At 40.7% G+C, this 17,967-nt stretch overlaps 1 protein-coding gene across 1 annotated transcript in view; it reads right to left on the minus strand.

Annotated features, from left to right (window-relative positions):
- tp63 (tumor protein p63) overlaps positions 1 to 17,163 on the minus strand; it is a 31,050-nt gene extending 13,887 nt beyond the window's left edge. Inside the window, exons 1-5 of the mRNA XM_054603500.1 lie at positions 17,111 to 17,163; positions 11,837 to 11,971; positions 11,548 to 11,661; positions 10,905 to 10,920; positions 207 to 464 (exon numbers count right to left, since the gene is read on the minus strand). Coding sequence (XP_054459475.1) covers positions 207 to 464; positions 10,905 to 10,920; positions 11,548 to 11,661; positions 11,837 to 11,971; positions 17,111 to 17,163 — 576 coding nt within the window. The remainder of the gene's footprint in view (positions 1 to 206; positions 465 to 10,904; positions 10,921 to 11,547; positions 11,662 to 11,836; positions 11,972 to 17,110) is intronic.
- Positions 17,164 to 17,967: the final 804 nt, after the last annotated feature.

Genomic DNA, 17,967 nt, shown 5'->3' on the forward strand with positions numbered 1-17,967 from the left:
CTCACCAGAGGGGCGTTCACTGACCTGTTTTATATCAGAGAACTAACCGCTTGAAAACCGCTGGTTCTGTCGAACCGCTGGTTCTACATTCAGGAAACACACTGACGTCAACAGGAAGTGATAAAATGCTGAGTCATGTCTGGTTCCAGGACTCGTTCCTGCAGAACTCTATAAGGTTTTTAAAGGTTTTTTAAAGGTTCTCTTACCGTCCAGGTGGCGGACTTTGCCGTACTAGACTGCTGGAAGGACACGTCGAAGGCGTGCGTCCCGGCGTAGTCGGTGTTGGATGGGATGGCGGGCGAGGGTGAGAGGGCGTCGAAGGTGGAGCTGGGCTGGGCGTAGGGCGACGGGGCGGTCACGTTGTTCTGGGCGTGGTCGTTGGTGTACGGGCTGGTGGACGTGGAGCCGCCGTTCTGCATGTTCTGGTCCATACTGTTCAGGAGCCCCAGGTTGGTGTACTGAGACTGGGGAGAACCATGGAGAACCGTTAAAATGAGTCTTATTATCTGAGACTTTGATCTTTAAGGTCCAACGAGGCTTCAGATCAGATTCAGAACACAAGAATCTAGAATCATCTCTCAGAGACAGAGTTTGAGTTTGAAATGACACCAAGATACAGCTTAAAAATGAAGACACAGAGTTTGTGAAAAAGATAATTAATCTAAAATAGTCTGAGCAGTCTGAGCTTTAAAAGAGAAAGTTGCATGTTGAAAGTTTTTAGTTTGAGAACTGAAAATGTGTTTAATTTACCAACAGAACAAATGAAACTATGACAGAACATTGCGACAGAAGGAAACCAAAGCTCCATGTTTATCAGATAACATCTTTACTGGTGTTGTGTTCAAGGTCCAACTAGGCTTTGATTACATTCAAACTAAATCTCTCTAAAATACAACTAAAAAATAACGAATAATACAGCTAAGTTTTAGTAAAATGATGACTGGCCTTTAAATCAAAAGATGCATGTTGAAGGTTTGTAGTTTCTTAGTTTTACCAAAAGAACACATGAATTACTATCATAGCTCTTGATACAGGAAGTAAAGATAAAACAGAGAAGGTCTTTTCTGGTGTTGTGTTTGAGGTCCAACATGTTGACTCTGTCTCTATAAACCTGGTTCTATGATTCAGTCTCTGGTTCTCTTTAGATCAAAGTTCTGCTGCAGACTGATCTAACGTTCCACAGAGGAGACGGATCCTCCCGATGGTTCTTCCTGTTGGAGGAGCTGAAGCTCTGCAGACCTCCATCAGTCTCTGCAGACCTCCTGTTCTTCTCTAGACCACCACAGCTGGTACTGGTGTTACTGGTTTTAATGGTGACCAACACAACACAGAATAAGTGTTGATCCAGACTGACTCACAGCGTCAGACAGACACACCTCAACAGAGTCAACGGCAGCTGACCTTAAACCGCCAGGTATGTGTTTACATGTGTACATACATATATATATATATATATATATATATATATATATATATATATATATGTATATATATATATATATATATATATATATATATATATATATATATATATATATATCATGTACTTATTAAAGTGGCTGCAGAGTCTCAGAGGAGGAAACGAGCTCCAAACTGACTGAACAGAATAAACTGGTATTCATTTATTTATTCTGTCAGCGTGAACAGAAGTAAAGTAGAACCAGAGAGCGTTTCCTGTCTGACGGTGTTTTCCCGTAATATGTAAGGTGCCCCCCCTCCACAGTACCTGATGTAGGTGACAGGCACCAATTATCAATGTAGAATTATCATGATAAAGACAGACAGCAGCATTAAAGCCTCTGGTTGGTGTGAATGAATATGAAAGAGGAGGGAACCTGAACTCATCACGTCTTCATGGTTAATTGAGTGGAAGTGGGATTTATCAGCTTTCTCCAGGTTTCCTTTCATCAGATCTGATTCCACTTTAAGAGTTCCCTCCTGTTTACAGCCCACGCTGCATTCAGGGACACGCCGTAAAACAGTAAGCCTCTAAGAACGACGCTGACTGTCGACCTTCAGAGAGACGGACTGTTGGAATGCTCTCTTTTAAAGTCACTCTTAAATATTCAGTTTGACACATTTAAGTTGTTCTAAACATTTAAAGTCTCTGAAATGAACGAAGAAGCTTCATGTTGACTTTAAGTCTGAATATAAAATATTATTAAAGTTACTGAAGGTGAGAAGAGATCTCTGCAGACCATGGACTATTATTAAAATGTCCTCTGTCCTCACACAGTCCTGATAAAATCCATCAGTGGACACAGACCATGTTATTGGGGGTTTTATAAACCAGGTTCTCGGGGGGTCACACAGCCTCTTTGGTGAATCCCAACAGGCCTGAAGGGTCTGGAGCTCCATATTGGGCGTCCACAGAGGACTATGGGGACTGATGAGTGACCACAGGATGGCGGGGGTAGGGTCGGGGGTGTAGGTGAGTCCGGGTGTGGGTCTGGGTGGGGGTCTGGGTGGGGGTCTATCCACACCTTATCCCCACTGGGGAGGGCAGTGGAGGTGATTGTATCTACATCAACACACCATTAAAGCAATTAGGATCCAGGACTAAACAGCAGCGGCTCCCACTAGACTGAGGGGGGGGGTAACCCAACACCACTTACAGCCCCCCCCCCCCCCACCCCAACAACTTAAAAGACGGACCTGGCACACCTGCTATCTACAACCTGCAATCTATCAGCGCTTCAGACGACGGACGGCGAAAACAAACTGAGGACGAGTTCAGTGAACGACGACGGAGGAAAAGTCTGAAAAACCTCTTCAGAAAAGAGAGGGAATGTCTCTAAAATCTCATGAAAACACCGAAAACCTCCCAGAGAAACGTTTCTGATTATTAAAACATGAAGGTTAAATTAAAAAGATGCAAAATAAAATGTATAAAATCACAGCCGTTCAGGAAAAGAAGAAATCTGGTCATCAGCAAACTCTGCAAATAAACAACCTTTTATCATTTTATCATTAAAATGTAAGTTCAGGTTGTTTTCCTCAAACTAAAACATTTAATGCAGACTGATGCATCATATATATTATTTATATATTTATAGTTAGTTTAGTCTTTGAAGGAACAGAAGAACATTTAACGTGAAGTCAGACGGCTCAGAGAAAGATGCAGATAAAACTCATTCTGTAACTTCTTCTTCATAGAATCACTAAATAATATCAGGATTAATTTAATCATTAAATAATCAACAACAAGATGCTTTTCATTCTTTATATTTTGACTTTTGTCTTTTCCATGAAAGGAACAAAAACTTCTCAACGCAGAAAAATCTAAACTCTCCAAAGTCAGAAACAAATAAATCTGATTTTCTTCTTCAACAATAATCAGAATCAAACTACATAAACTGAACCAGATCCAGAAGGCGTTCAGGATTCTGGTTCCAGCTGTTCCCTCTCTCACAGATGTTCAAACAACCAGACGACGGTCAAATGTAACTCTTTCTTTTGTTTCTTCATTTAAACGTTTCTTCTCCTCAATCCGCTTTAAAAACCTGGTTTTAACCGTCAACGTCTCCAGAGTTAAGCAGAACCAAACGGAGGCCTGTGTCTGAGCTGAGACCTGGTCCGGGGGCTCCTGGTCCTGGTCTTACCTCGCTGTAGGACGTGGTGCTGGGCCCGGTCTCCAGGTACAACATGTTGGCGCTGAGGTTGAGCAGAGCTGCTGCTGTTTGCTCCACTGGCTCCAGGATTCAGATCTCTTCCCCTCACTGTGAAGGACCGACGTGGACTACAGACGCAGGAGATGACCAGCAGGAGCTTCTATAGGAATCTAATGGGGAGGCCATATATACACCTGGAGGAAAGGGGGAGGGGCCTAAGGAGCTACCTGTCCAATACCTGAGTCCACACCCTTCTGCAGGAGAAGACAGCGTCTCCTCAGCCGTCCTCTGGAGCTGCAGATCCTCCGAGGAGGAACGACAACGCTTCAGAGGGATTTATTTTAGTTGTTTAGCTGAATTTAGTTGTATTTCTCTAACAGCTCAAAGTAGGACGATCCAGACGGAGCAACCAAAGTACCAACTTGTAAAGGTCAACTTCAGCGCTGACCTTTTTATTATTTCACCTTTTATTTAAGTTAAATGCATCCTTGATTTTATCCACATGAAGTCAAAATCTCAGTAATTAGTCATATTTATCAAATACAGAGAGAACCAGAGAACACTGTGGTTAGCTGCTGCAGCTAGTTAGCATAACAATGCTAACCCCCCCCCCCCTGCAGACGGCTTGTATCTATCAGAGACGAATGATGTCGGTCTGTTGTGGAAACATGTGTCGTGCTCAGAGAGTGTGACGTGATCAGCTGATCTCTGCAGAACCTTCTTCTACCAGCGCTTTGGATTCAGACGGTTGGAGCTGAAGAAGTTTCATTCTGGTGATTTAACAGAAACAAATCACACCGTTCACTTCTGTAGAGAAGAGCTGAGATGTGGTTTCAATGTTTGTTTCTAAAGACTTCGGGAGATAAGATCTGCATGTTTCTAAGTGTTGGAGTGAAATCAGATGTTTATTTTAGTTATATTTATGTGATTTAACATAAAACTCTCTTCTGCAGAGAACAGCTGACATGTATTTGAAATGTTTGTTTCTACGGATCCACTGACCTCAGATCTGTTTGTTGTCTGCATGTTTGCATGTGTTAAAGTAAAATCAGGTGCATTCAGGTCCTGTGATTTAACGTAAGAAAACTCAAACAAACAAACAAACTATTGACGGTCTTCACTTCTGCAGAGAACAGCTGCCATGTTGGTGATGTTTGTTAGATTCAGAGACCTCTGTGTTTTTAAGTGAAATCAACCTCATTCGTTTACTTTAGTTGCATTCAGGTACCGTGGTTTTACATAAATGTTTGTTTCCATAGACTCAGATTCCTCAGAGCTGAACGTCTCCGTGTGTTACAGTGAAAGTAGACGTTGAATGATCTTCATGGAGGAACTCTGCAGGTGTGAACCTTAAACCACTGGGTTTAGCTGGAGCCCCAAACACAGAGCCGGGAGGGGGTTGGGGGGTGAGACCCACTATAATGAGACCACACCCTGTGAGGCCCCCGAGGGCCCCGGAGCCCACGGGTCAGATAATCTACACTTTGAAGAGGAGCAGCGTGGTGATTAGTTCTCCTCATTATGTTAAAACATCATCAGCATGAGAGAGGAGTTAGAGCACCGAAGGAGAGGCTGTCTGTCTGCTACCTCTCTGTCTGTCTGTCTGTCTGTCTGTCTGTCTGCTACCTCTCTGTCTGTCTGTCTGTCTGCTCTCTGTCTGTCTGTCTGTCTGTCTGTCTGTCTGTCTGTCTGTCTGTCTGTCTGTCTGTCTGCTACCTCTCTGTCTGTCTGTCTGTCTGTCTTTCTGTCTGTCTGTCTGTCTGTCTGTCTGTCTGTCTGCTGTCTGCTACCTCTCTCTCTGTCTGTCTGTCTGTCTGTCTGTCTGTCTGTCTGTCTGTCTGTCTGCTACCTCTCTGTCTGTCTGTCTGTCTGTCTGTCTGTCTGTCTGTCTGTCTTTCTGTTACCTGTCTGTCTGTCTGTTAGCTGTCTGTCTGTCTGTTACCTGTCTGTCTGTCTCTCTGTTAGCTGTCTGTCTGTCTGTCTGTCTGTCTGTCTGTCTGTCTGTCTGTCTGTCTGTCTCTCTGTTAGCTGTCTGTCTGTCTGTTACCTGTCTGTCTGTCTGTCTGTCTCTGTTACCTGTCTGTCTGTCTCTCTGTCTCTCTGTTAGCTGTCTGTCTGTCTGTTAGCTGTCTGTCTGTGTTCATCAGCCCAGACTGGGTGAACCCTCTTAAGAGCTTCTAGAGGGACAATGAGTGAACCAGGTTGTTTGTTTGTGGAACAACAATCCTCCTCTGGCTCTAGTCCTATAATTCCACCGGTTACCACGGAAACACGTTACCTGCCCGTCCTGAGAGGTCTCAGGTTTATAAACGTCGTCACCTGATGAGACTCTGAGACCAGAGTCCACCATAAGACTCTGAGACCAGAGTCCACCTTAAGACTCTGAGACCAGAGTCCACCTTAAGACTCTGAGACCAGAGTCCACCATAAGACTCTGAGACCAGAGTCCACCATAAGACTCTGAGACCAGAGTCCACCATAAGACTCTGAGACCAGAGTCCACCATAAGACTCTGAGACCAGAGTCCACCACTCTGAGAGACTCTGAGACCAGAGTCCACCATAAGACTCTGAGACCAGAGTCCACCATAAGACTCTGAGACCAGAGTCCACCATAAGACTCTGAGACCAGAGTCCACCATGAGACTCTGAGACCAGAGTCCACCATAAGACTCTGAGACCAGAGTCCACCATGAGACTCTGAGACCAGAGTCCACCATAAGACTCTGAGACCAGAGTCCACCATAAGACTCTGAGACCAGAGTCCACCATAAGACTCTGAGACCAGAGTCCACCTAAAGACCTAAAGACCAGAAGACCAGAGAGGATTTACTGGAGCTGTTCCTTTTAGAGAGACTCAGACTGATTATCTAGTGTCAAGTGTCAGGAAGACAGACAGACAGACAGACAGACAGACAGACAGACAGACAGCTAAGAGAGAGAAAGAACAGCATCTCCTGGGTGGTAATCCTAAAACTCCAACAACCACCAACCTCTGAGTCCTGAAAGGCTGCAGTTCTTAAAGTTCTTAATGTTCTTAAAGTTCTTAATGTTCTTAATGTTCTTAATGTTCTTAATGTTCTTAAATGTTCTTAATGATCTTATTGTTCTAAACATTCTTAAAGTTCTTATTGTTCTAAATGTTCTAAATGTTCTTAATGTTCTAAATGTTCTTAATGACGGGGGGGCCTTGCGCAGTGGGGAGTAAGGTAGTTCTCCAATCAGAGGGTCGGTGGTTCGATACCCGGCTTCGGCAGTCGATGTGTCCTACTATTAGGCAAGACACTTAACCCCAAGTTGCTCCTGAAGGCCATCGGTGTGGACTGGATGATGAGTGTTAGTTAGAGTCTGATGGTGGCACCTTGATGGTAGCCTGTCATCAGTGTGTGAATGGGTGAATGATATGTAACATACTACTGACTGTAAGTCGCTTTGGAGAAAAGCCTCTGCTACATGACTGTAATGTAATGATCTTATTGTTCTAAATGTTCTTAATGATATTTTTGTTCTAAATGTTCTTAATGTTCTAAATGTTCTTAATGTTCTAAATGTTCTTATTGTTCTTAATGTTCTTATTGTTCTTATTGTTCTTAATGTTCTTAAATGTTCTTATTGTTCTAAATGTTCTTAATGTTCTTATTGTTCTTAATGTTCTTAATGTTCTTAAAGTTCTTATTGTTCTTAAAGTTCTTATTGTTCTTAATGTTCTTATTTCTTAAAGTTCTTAATGTTCTTAATGTTCTTAATGTTCTTAATGTTCTTAACGTTCTTAATGTTCTTAATGTTCTTAATGTTCTAAATGTTCTTAATGTTCTTATTGTTCTCAAGCTGCTTTCAGTTAAATTATTTAACCTGATGGATTTTAGATTTCAACAGCTGACCTTTAAAAAAGAAACTATAAGAACCGATCGATTGTTCTCTGCAGGTTTCCCGTCAGTCTAAAGATGATCAATACAACAATTAACCAATAGATATCAGAAGAAACTTCCCCAGTTGATTATTTAGATTAAGACAATTATTATTTTTTATTGCAAGTATTATATATGATTAGATATCTCTTTGTATAACTCCATAAATCAGAAAATACTATCAACAGCCATAAAAGAAAAACAATTTTCTCCATGTTTTAGTAAAAAAATATATAAATCAGGCTATGAATGATATCATTATTCTAGAGCTTTAAAAATAGGAATAAACAATTTATTTAGAGCCTAAAGTAGATGATTTATCTGGTCAAGCGTCAGGCAGCAGTAAATATCAAAGACCTCTGTGATGTTTTTTTGTCTTTTTGCAGGAATAAGATCTGAAACCATGCATCACTTTGTAACTGCTGTTTGTCTCATTTGCTTCATGGACATGATTATTTGGATACTATGGAACTTTATGGTCAAAAATGTGCAGAGTCAAATAAAATAAATATTCAAACTTTGAGCGTTTCTCATCATTGAGTCTGATATCAAATAATATTGTTCTTTAAATGATGTCCTGCTCACTTCATAAATAAATATATGAAAGGAATTCCTTTTAAACCAAATGTTTTATTATTGATTGACTGTGATGTTGAAAAGTCTTAAATCAAAATCAGATTTTTAATGAAATCCATTTGGATGATTGTTATTTAATCAGAGACGTAGATCTGATGGAGGATTTATTTAAAGACTGATTAGATATAATATATCTTTAGTATGAAGCAGATCTGATCTCAGATCAGATGAAGGTGATCTCAGAGCTCGTCATCATCAGCGCTCTCCTCTCTACGCCTTAAAATCACTCTTCAACCTGCTGGAGGCGAACTGGTGGAGCTGCTCATACAAAAGAACTCATTAATGTCACGTGATTAATTATTTTAGATTAAATACAGAGAGTTCCTCCAGAATTCCTCAAGATTAAAAACATGATGCTTTTTAATTCTAAAACTAGAGTACGGCTCCTTTAATCATATATCTAGAAATATAGAAACTAATAGAGAACTGGACTGTTAACAGACTGTTTCAGGTTAGATGGATACAATGACTCATAAAGTAGTAGAAGAAGAAGAAAACAAGGAAGAAGAAGAAGAAAACAAAGAAGAAGAAGAAAGAGAATCATCAATCATGCAGATCACAATCAGTGATGTGTTAGTGTGTCTGAATAAATACGGCTCGTTCTGCTCTGTGACCATGAGGATGATGATGATGATGATGATGATGATGATGAAGATCTCTGTTAGAAGCACAACGAACACTGTGATTTGTTCACACATTTGTTAACCAGATATAGATTCTGTTGGACCTGGCAGAAGGCGGATCAGACAGCCCTGATGTTTGAGTAGAGGTGGTGTGTGGAGGTTAAATCAGCTGATCACAGCTTTTATCTGGTGTCAGATCAGCTGTTTGGGGTTGGATATAGTGTTTCTGCTGCCACCATTCCAGCTGCATTCCTGCATGTTATTCTACCCCCCCTGACAGAGAGGATGGTTCTGATATATGGGAGCTCAGAGAACAGGGTTAACAGAGAACAGAGAACAGAGAACAGGTGCTGCGTTCTCCAGCCGCCTGCAGCTACAGAAACAACAAACCAGAAAAAAAGTCCAGAAGAAAAAAGGAATTTCAGATTAAACATAAACCCTCCACAATACGAAGCCCCTCAGGGCAGCAAACAGGGAGCTGCTCCTGATGACGCACAAGGGAGGCACACCTCCACCTGGGTGGAGCAGGGGGGGGGGTTGATTCGCCCACCTCCTCTGTTCATCTGCAGACACTAATGATGGAGACGGGCCAGAAAGCTCTTCAATGCCCGAGCTTCTGGCGTGCCGATCACAGCACCACGCCCCTCTGAGGGGGGGGGTATTAATCACCGGTTCAAGAGGGCACCCCCCACCCCTCCCCCCCAGGGTAACATTGCTCAGCTCCCTGATTGGTATTTTCTCCTCTGTGGATGGACGGCAGCATTCCTTCAGTGGGAGGAGACGGCAGTTCATTCAGTCTGAACTCCACATTCTGAACTACGAAGGATTACTGAACGACAGAGAATAAACTGACTGCAGGTCAGATCACAGTCTGTCTATTAGAACGTGGTCATGGAGACGTCTCTCGTTGGTTTGTGGATGTTTTAAAGCCTCAAGTTCGACAGTTTGGCCGTCGCCATCTTTGTTTTTTGCACACAAAGTGAAAAAAATGCAGCTCTTCTCCATGAAGACAAATAAACTGCATCGTTTATTATGTTTCTTATTATTATAAGATGTTACTTTCATGTTTCACAAACATGTTAAATCAAAGTCTGTAGGAGGAGGTATGTTTAACGCAGGACTTTCACCCAGGAGATCTCTGTTCATGTTCAGTGTGAAACCAGAAGAAACATCAAAACATGTTCTTCTTCTGAACCGAACCAAGAAGTTTTGTTGCTGAAATCTAAATGTGAATCAGAATTCAATCTACACGTCGGAGAAATGTTGATAAGTATGATATTTTTGGTTCAGAAACATGTCGGTAGTTAAACATAAAATGACATATTTTTTCTCCTGGGTTGATTTTCTCCCTCATTACAAACAGTCTGCTGGGTGAAAGTCCTGTGTTTGTTTGACTCGTCCTCATCGTTCTCCACAGACTTTGATTAAATGTATTTGTGATTCATTAAAAACAAAAGTAATCCAGAAGAAAATACTCAAGGCGTAGTCAACCCTTTGCTAAGTCCCGCCCCTCAAAGGCAGACTGACCAATCACAGCGACGCATCTCTGGTTTCTAGTTTAGTGAACCTGGAGCTCGTCATGTTAAACGTTGTGTAACAGTGAGACTTTTTACTCAGAGAGGTTGAAGGAGATTTACTTTTCTGATCCGTAGTGGAGCTAACGTTAGCAGAGTAGTTAGCGTTAGCACGTCTATGCTACGCTAGCTACTGAAAGGACACTGGATGTGTTTAAATGATTGTAACAGTGAGACTCATTACTCAGAGAGGATGAAGGAGATATACGTTCCAGCTAGCATTAGTAGAATATATAAGCACAGCATTAGTTAGAGTTAGCACCGCGGCTATGGCGTAGTGGAGAGCAAGGTAGTTCTCTAATCAGAGGGTCGGTGGTTTGATACCCGGCTTCGGCAGTCGATGTGTCCTTGGGCAAAAATTACTAAATATGAATTAAGTGAGGTCAGTTAGTGACAGTCTGGTCTCCATGGTAACGTAGCTCTTTAGGGTCAAGGGTCAAATATCATTAAAGTATATTTATAATTTTTTTTTTTAGGAGTGTTCTGCCAAAATACCAAGAAAAAAATGTTTACAGTGTTTTTACTTTACTGCAGTATAATTTAAACTATCAACTGTATTCGGCTTATTTCTGTTAAGTAATAAAAAACACGGTGAAGTGAGCTGAAGCTCATCTTCAGTCATGTGACAGACAGATAAACTGGTGTAAACCTTAACCGTCTCTGGAAACTCCAACGTTAATATGAAAATTGAAAGTAGATTCTCTACAAACGGAGTTCACCGCTGGAAGTCCCACCACCTCAGAATGAAAGTTACCTCAGACCCATTTATTCACCAGACACGAGAACTAAACACCAACATGTTAACGTCATACAGAGACCACGATGTGTCTTTGTGTATATATATATATATCATATATATATAATGCTATTTAAAACAATACAAATATGAACTAAAAAGAGATGTTTTGTTTGAACAATTCTTAATTTTTTACATGTTGAGCTCTTGTCCTTTTGAATATTGTGAAAGTTAAATACTCCTCATGTCTGGTCGGACTCAGAGTGTTTTTTTCTGAGTGGCAGCAGAGCGACGTACTCACAGCCAGCGGGGCATCCGGGTGGTGGTCGTCCGGGTGGTGGTCGTGCTGATGGTGGTCGTGCTGATGGTGGTCGTCTGGGTGGTGGTCGTGCTGATGGTGGTCGTCCGGTCGTGCTGATGGAGGTCGTGCTGATGGAGGTCGTCCGGGTGGTGGTCGTGCGGTTGGTGCATGGTGAAGCAGTCCATGCTGATCTGGATGGTGTTCGCTGCAGAGCCGTCGGCTGCTCCGTCTCTGAAGTTCAGCTCGATGGGCTGAACTGAGTGGATGGAGGATCTGAAACATGGTTCACGTTCACGTTGTTATATGTTTAAACCCTGTGTGTGTGTGTGTGTGTGTGTGTGTGTGTGTGTGTGTGTGTGTGTGTGTGTGTGTGTGTGTGTGTGTGTGTGTGTGTGTGTGTGTGTGCGTGTGTTGTGTGTGATGTTAGATGCAGGTTTAGTTCACTCACTGGTCCAGCATGTCAAACAGCTGGTTGAAGACGTCCTGGCTGAAGAGGTCGGAGGTCTGAGCCGACTGGTTCTGGGACACGGTGGAGAGGAAGGAGGTCTCTCTGCAGGACAGACGAGACGAGGAGTCCCGGAGTCTGAAGGAGACACAGAACCACCGCGTTAACTTTACTGTTCAGATTCCACATGTTCAACATGTTCAACATGTTCAACACTTTACCAGAGAGGTGAAGTCCAGAAGTGGACCGACATGTGACCTCATTTCAGAAGAAATATGAACGATCAACCTGACCTCAGAGGAAGACCTTTAAAAGCAGGTCGTTCTGAGGACGTTCTGAGGACGTTCTGAGGTCACAAGAACATAGTTTAGTTTGTTTGTCTTTTTAGGACACGTCTTCACTGTGAAACAGCAAAGATATGTTTTAGCAACAAACCCACTAAGCTAGGTTTGGGAAAAACATCCTGGTTGGGTTAAAATGAATACGTTAATATGTTTAAGAACAGAAAACACCTGACAAACATTTGGGACATGAACACTGGTCTCCTGGTTGAAAGTCCTGTTGGTCTGACCCAATAAAAAATCGTACGCACAGAAACTTTGCACACTGAGGCGGATACGCTTCAATGTTTCTATTCATAGCGAAAAATGTACAAAACCAGACAAAAGTGAATAAACTACATTGGTGCAGTGAAGTCTCAGACGGAGCTAACAAATAAAACGCATTAGCATGAAGCTAACGTTTAGCTGCTCAGAGTCACTGCTCCAAGCAGTTCTGCATCAGCTACGGTGGCTCTGAGAGGTCAAACAACCCTCTGTTAGCTTCTGACGGATGCAGAAAAATCAGAATATTGGACCTGTTCTTAAAACTTAGAGGATGGACGAAGGAAAGTTTCAAAGTCAGAATGTAAACGTAACTGATGCAACGTGAGGTCGTATTTATATGAAACCTGTCTTTATCTTACTTCAACAGTTTATCGACAAACTGACACTTTCAAGAGTAAAACAAACATCACATGTTTAAATCAGGCACCATTCGAACAGGACTACCTTGCATATGTTTAATATATATATATATATATATATATATATATATATATATATATATAAAACACGGTCCCAGGTGATGCACCTGAAGGGGCGGGACTTCACCTCCCCTTGGCATTTTAAAAAGAGCATAACTATTTTAATAGGTAGTTTTAAAAGTTGCCACGTCAGCAGACATTCAGCCGGCTGAGATGTGGCCACCCAGCTGGAGGAGGAGAGGAGGAGGAGGAGGTGAGGAGCAGGAGGAGTCCATTCATGAGGAGCAGCTCCATTGTGAAGGAGTCAGGCTGCATGAAGCAGAACATTTGTCCGACACAGAAGGTGTTTTGCAGACGGAGCTCTTTGACCTGCTCCTCTGAAACTAGACTCCTCCTGCAGAGCTCCTCCATTGTTCCTCCTGCAGACCTCCTTCTGCAGACCTCCTCCATTGTTCCTGCTGAAGTGGCACACGCTGCAGTCTGATGTGGAATTCCCCCCCGCTCCACATGATCCAGGCTGCAGCTCTCGGTATGTGAGCAGCTTCTGAAGCTGACTCTATTCTGGGCTCTGGAATTCCCCTCCTCTGTGTGATGACTGATATTAATACCTGACTTACAAACAGCATATCTAATGAAGTTATGCAGCAGAGAGGAGGGAGGAGAGTCTCTGCTGAAGATGTTCGATATTTATCTAACAAAGCCAACAAATAAATCATACAAACAGAAGATGTAGCAGATCAAACATACAGATGTGTATGTATTTAGAGGCTTTGACTGCTTCAAAGGTTCAATAACATACATCTAGTGTTATTACAAGATTTAAATCATAAAGGGGCTTCAGCTCAAAGTGCTCTGCAATAAATTAAAGAATCAAGAGAATACATTTTAATTATTTTAGATTAAACCAAAGCAATCACATGAATAACAACAAATAAAACAGAGGACGTAACAGATTAAACATACAGATGTTTGGACTAATTAAAATATGAATTGAGAAGATTTGACTACTTCAGCAGAGACGTAAAACTACAGAGAATAAAGTACTAATACACTGTTTTAAATATGTTTAGTAGATGTGCTGCTCAAAGGGCTTCATTGAAAGTGAATTTAAATTATTTGAGATAAAACCGAAGTCATCACATGAATAACAACAAATGAAACAGAAGACGTAGCAGATTAGAGTTTTGGTTAATTAAAATATAAATCTGTAGAAACTTCTACTTCAGAGAGCAACGACGTAAAACAATAATAATAATAATAACAATAATAATTATAATAATAATAATAATCATAATAAACAGTTTTTTAGTGTCTTTCATACAGGTGGTGATTTGTTCTAAAGTGAAGAAACAAGAATAAATGAAATAAAGCGAAACAAGCAGCACAGAGAACGTGTCTGTTAGAACATCATAATGTTATGTGAATAAATAGTTTTATAATATTCACAGAGCATCTTTATCGTCTGCAGGTGATATTTGTGTGATTGTTTGTTTTTGAGGATCTAAAAGATTATTAACCATAAATAAATATTAATGTAGGTCTGAGAAAAGTTCAGGTTCTTTTAATATTTGCAGCATTTTTCATTCTTTAATCTCTTTTTGTTCTGTGTTAGTGATTTAATACAAACTCATTATAATCCAGCAGCATGAGCGTCAGAATGTTTATTTTATAAATATTAAAGATGCTTCTTTACGTATATTTAAGTTTAGTCGCATAAATGTTCGTCCATCACGACTTTAAAGGATAAAACACGGAATAAGTGGAAAATCTGAATAAATAATATGTCATAAAAATATGTCACACTTTGATATCTGAAGTCTTTTGGGTTTGTTCTGTTTGTGTTTACTGTTTTTTTTTTTTTTTTACTATATTTAATGTTTAAAAATGAAATTCAAGTTAACTTTATTGTCATTCACACTTTTCTCAGCACAATGAAGTATTTAAACGAGATCTGATTCTATAATGTAAACAGGATTAATATGTTGAGTATGAATGTCAATTATCTTCTCCTCATCTCTATTAATTCTCTGTTGAATCAGTTCATAAACTTCCTGAAGAACACCTCTGGATGGTTAGAGTGTTTATTGTCTCCTCGCTGTGTCTGGTTACTCTGAGCTCCTCCGTCAGCTCCTCCGTCAGCCTGAGGCCAAAGCTGCTCAGCCTCCACTTAAAGAGCAGCAGCGCCTGCAGACGAGGCCGGGGTCAAAGGTCACCTCTAAACAGGGAAGGCCCTTTGTCTCCCGGCAGCTCGGCCACGGAGACCGATGAAGACGAATCAAAACAAACAGACGAAGACGATCGACGCTCCTCTTCTCCGGTTTCTCACTGAATCACCTGTTTCTCCTCCTCCACTCCTCCTCCTCTCATCGCCTCCTCTAGTCCTCCTCTACGACCAACACTTCACAGAAACAGTCTGGAGTCACACCCACACACACACACACACACACACACACACACACACACACACACACACACACACACACACACACACACACACACACACACACACACACACACACACACACACACACACACACACACACACACACACACACACACACACACACACACACACACACACACACACACACACACACACACACACACACACACACACACATACACACACACACACACACACACACACACACACACACACACACACACACACACACACACACACACACACACACACACACACACACACACACACACACACACAAACACACACACACACACACACACACACACACACACACACACACACACACACACACACACACACACACACACACACACACACACACACACACACACACACACACACACACACACACACACACACACACACACACACACACACACACACACACACACACACACACACACACACACACACACACACACACACACACACACACACACACATACACACACACACACACACACACACACACACACACACACACATTCCTCTGAGGAATGTAAAGGTAAACAGAGCAGCAGAAGATTCTGAATGAAAACTAAAAGCAACACAGAGAAAAAGGAGTTCTTCTCTCATTAATAGATTTTATTATTTAGTTATTAATATTATTCAGTGATCAGGTTTAATAAAAATAATTATTATGTTCAATCAAACTACGAGGACACACGGTACATTAAATAATATTTATTATTCATGATTATAATAAAAAAACACAGGGAGAGCTCAAAATAAATACACTATTAATGTTTTGTTTGTGTTTTAAGTGAACTCAATAATTATTTTTGATTAGTTCTGAATGTGATGAGATGATCTGATCAAACCTTCATCATTCATTTAACTATTTATTTGTGTTTTATCAGATTTACAGTTTTATTCCAATTTATTCAGTACACGTCTACTGTATATAAATCATATATATTTATATAAAAATCATATATAATATATATATATCAATATAAATGATTTATATACAGTAGACGTGTACTGAATAAATAAGAGGTAGATTGGCCTTTAAATAGCTGATATTTTGATCATTACTTCTCATTGATCATATTGATTAATAAGTTGGTATTTTGTTTTGTGTTGACTGTTTATTATGTTTATTTAATTGTGGGAAATATATAATTATCGGCTTTTCTTATTCCTAATTTTTTCTATTTTAAGTTTTTCATAATTGTTTATTTTTATTTGATATTTGTTTCATTATTGTCTTAGTTTTCATATTTTTTATTTTGTTTGTAACTTCTTTATAAATGCATTTGCATAATTTTTTTAAACTCTTAAATTATTTTCTGTCTTGATGCCTAATAAATAAACTAAATATTTAACCTCCTGATATTATTTATGACTTTGTTATTGACCTGTAGAGACATCTATGGATCATTTCAGACGAGACGCTGTTTCTGAATCACAACATGCTTTTGATTATAATGTTTTGTTCAGTGAGGATCAGTTTGTCTCTGATGGCCCTTTATTGTTTCCACACTAATAAATAGATTTATAGTTATAATATATAAATATATATATATTTATATATATAAATATATACTTATAAATATATCAGGACGGATCAGCTGAGACAGACTGACGCTCAATAAGTCAGAACTTCATCATGTAAAGTTCATAACTGATTTTACACATCATTTATTATCACCTCATGTTAAATCCATGCATCATGTTTCTGAACACACTGCTTCAGGATTCCACTGGTTAAAGATATAAAGTCTCACGTCTCCAGATATCATAAATGAAAGTGATCATCACTCACCGATGGAAGGAGAACTCTGGGTGGAACTGCACCGCTGAGTGAGGAGAATTCATGATGTCACTCCGGACTTCTCTTCATCAGCAACAAACATATAAATAAATAAATATGAATAAATACATAAATATGGATAAATAGAGGTGAGGGGTTAAAGTGGAGGAGGCTGTAGAGTTTGAAGGATGGATGTGACTTATTCTTCTTCTTCTTCTTCTTCTTCTTCTTCTGGCCTGCAGAGGGGAGGAGCTTCTGTGACAGTCTGACCAATCAGCATCCACAGAGCCACATGTCACTCTCTCTTCTAGTTACCAGGACAGAGATACTCTAATTCTACTACATCTACCCCCCCACCCCTCCATGTGTTTGACATATTTCCACCCAGATTCCCCGGTGGGTTCGGTGGCTTTTGTCCGTTGCGTCACATGACTGAACATCAAACTGAGATTCAGAGAAGAAACAAAAACCACAGAAATGTTTTGTTTGAAAGACGTGAAACACTGATTGATTCATGAGACAAGAAGATGATGATCCTGTTAAAGAGCTCACACACACTGTTACACACACACACACACACACACACACACACACACACACACACACACACACTCACACACACACACACACACACACACACACACACACACACACACACACACACACACACACACACACTCACACTCACACACACACACACACACTCACACACACACACACACACACACACACACACACACACACACACACACACACACACACACACACACACACACACACAAATACAAACACACACACTCACACACACACACACACACACACACACACACACACACACACACACACACTCACACACACACACACACTCA

Source organism: Anoplopoma fimbria, chromosome 8 (assembly GCF_027596085.1).
Source record: "Anoplopoma fimbria isolate UVic2021 breed Golden Eagle Sablefish chromosome 8, Afim_UVic_2022, whole genome shotgun sequence".
Classification (NCBI taxonomy): Eukaryota; Metazoa; Chordata; class Actinopteri; order Perciformes; family Anoplopomatidae; genus Anoplopoma; species Anoplopoma fimbria.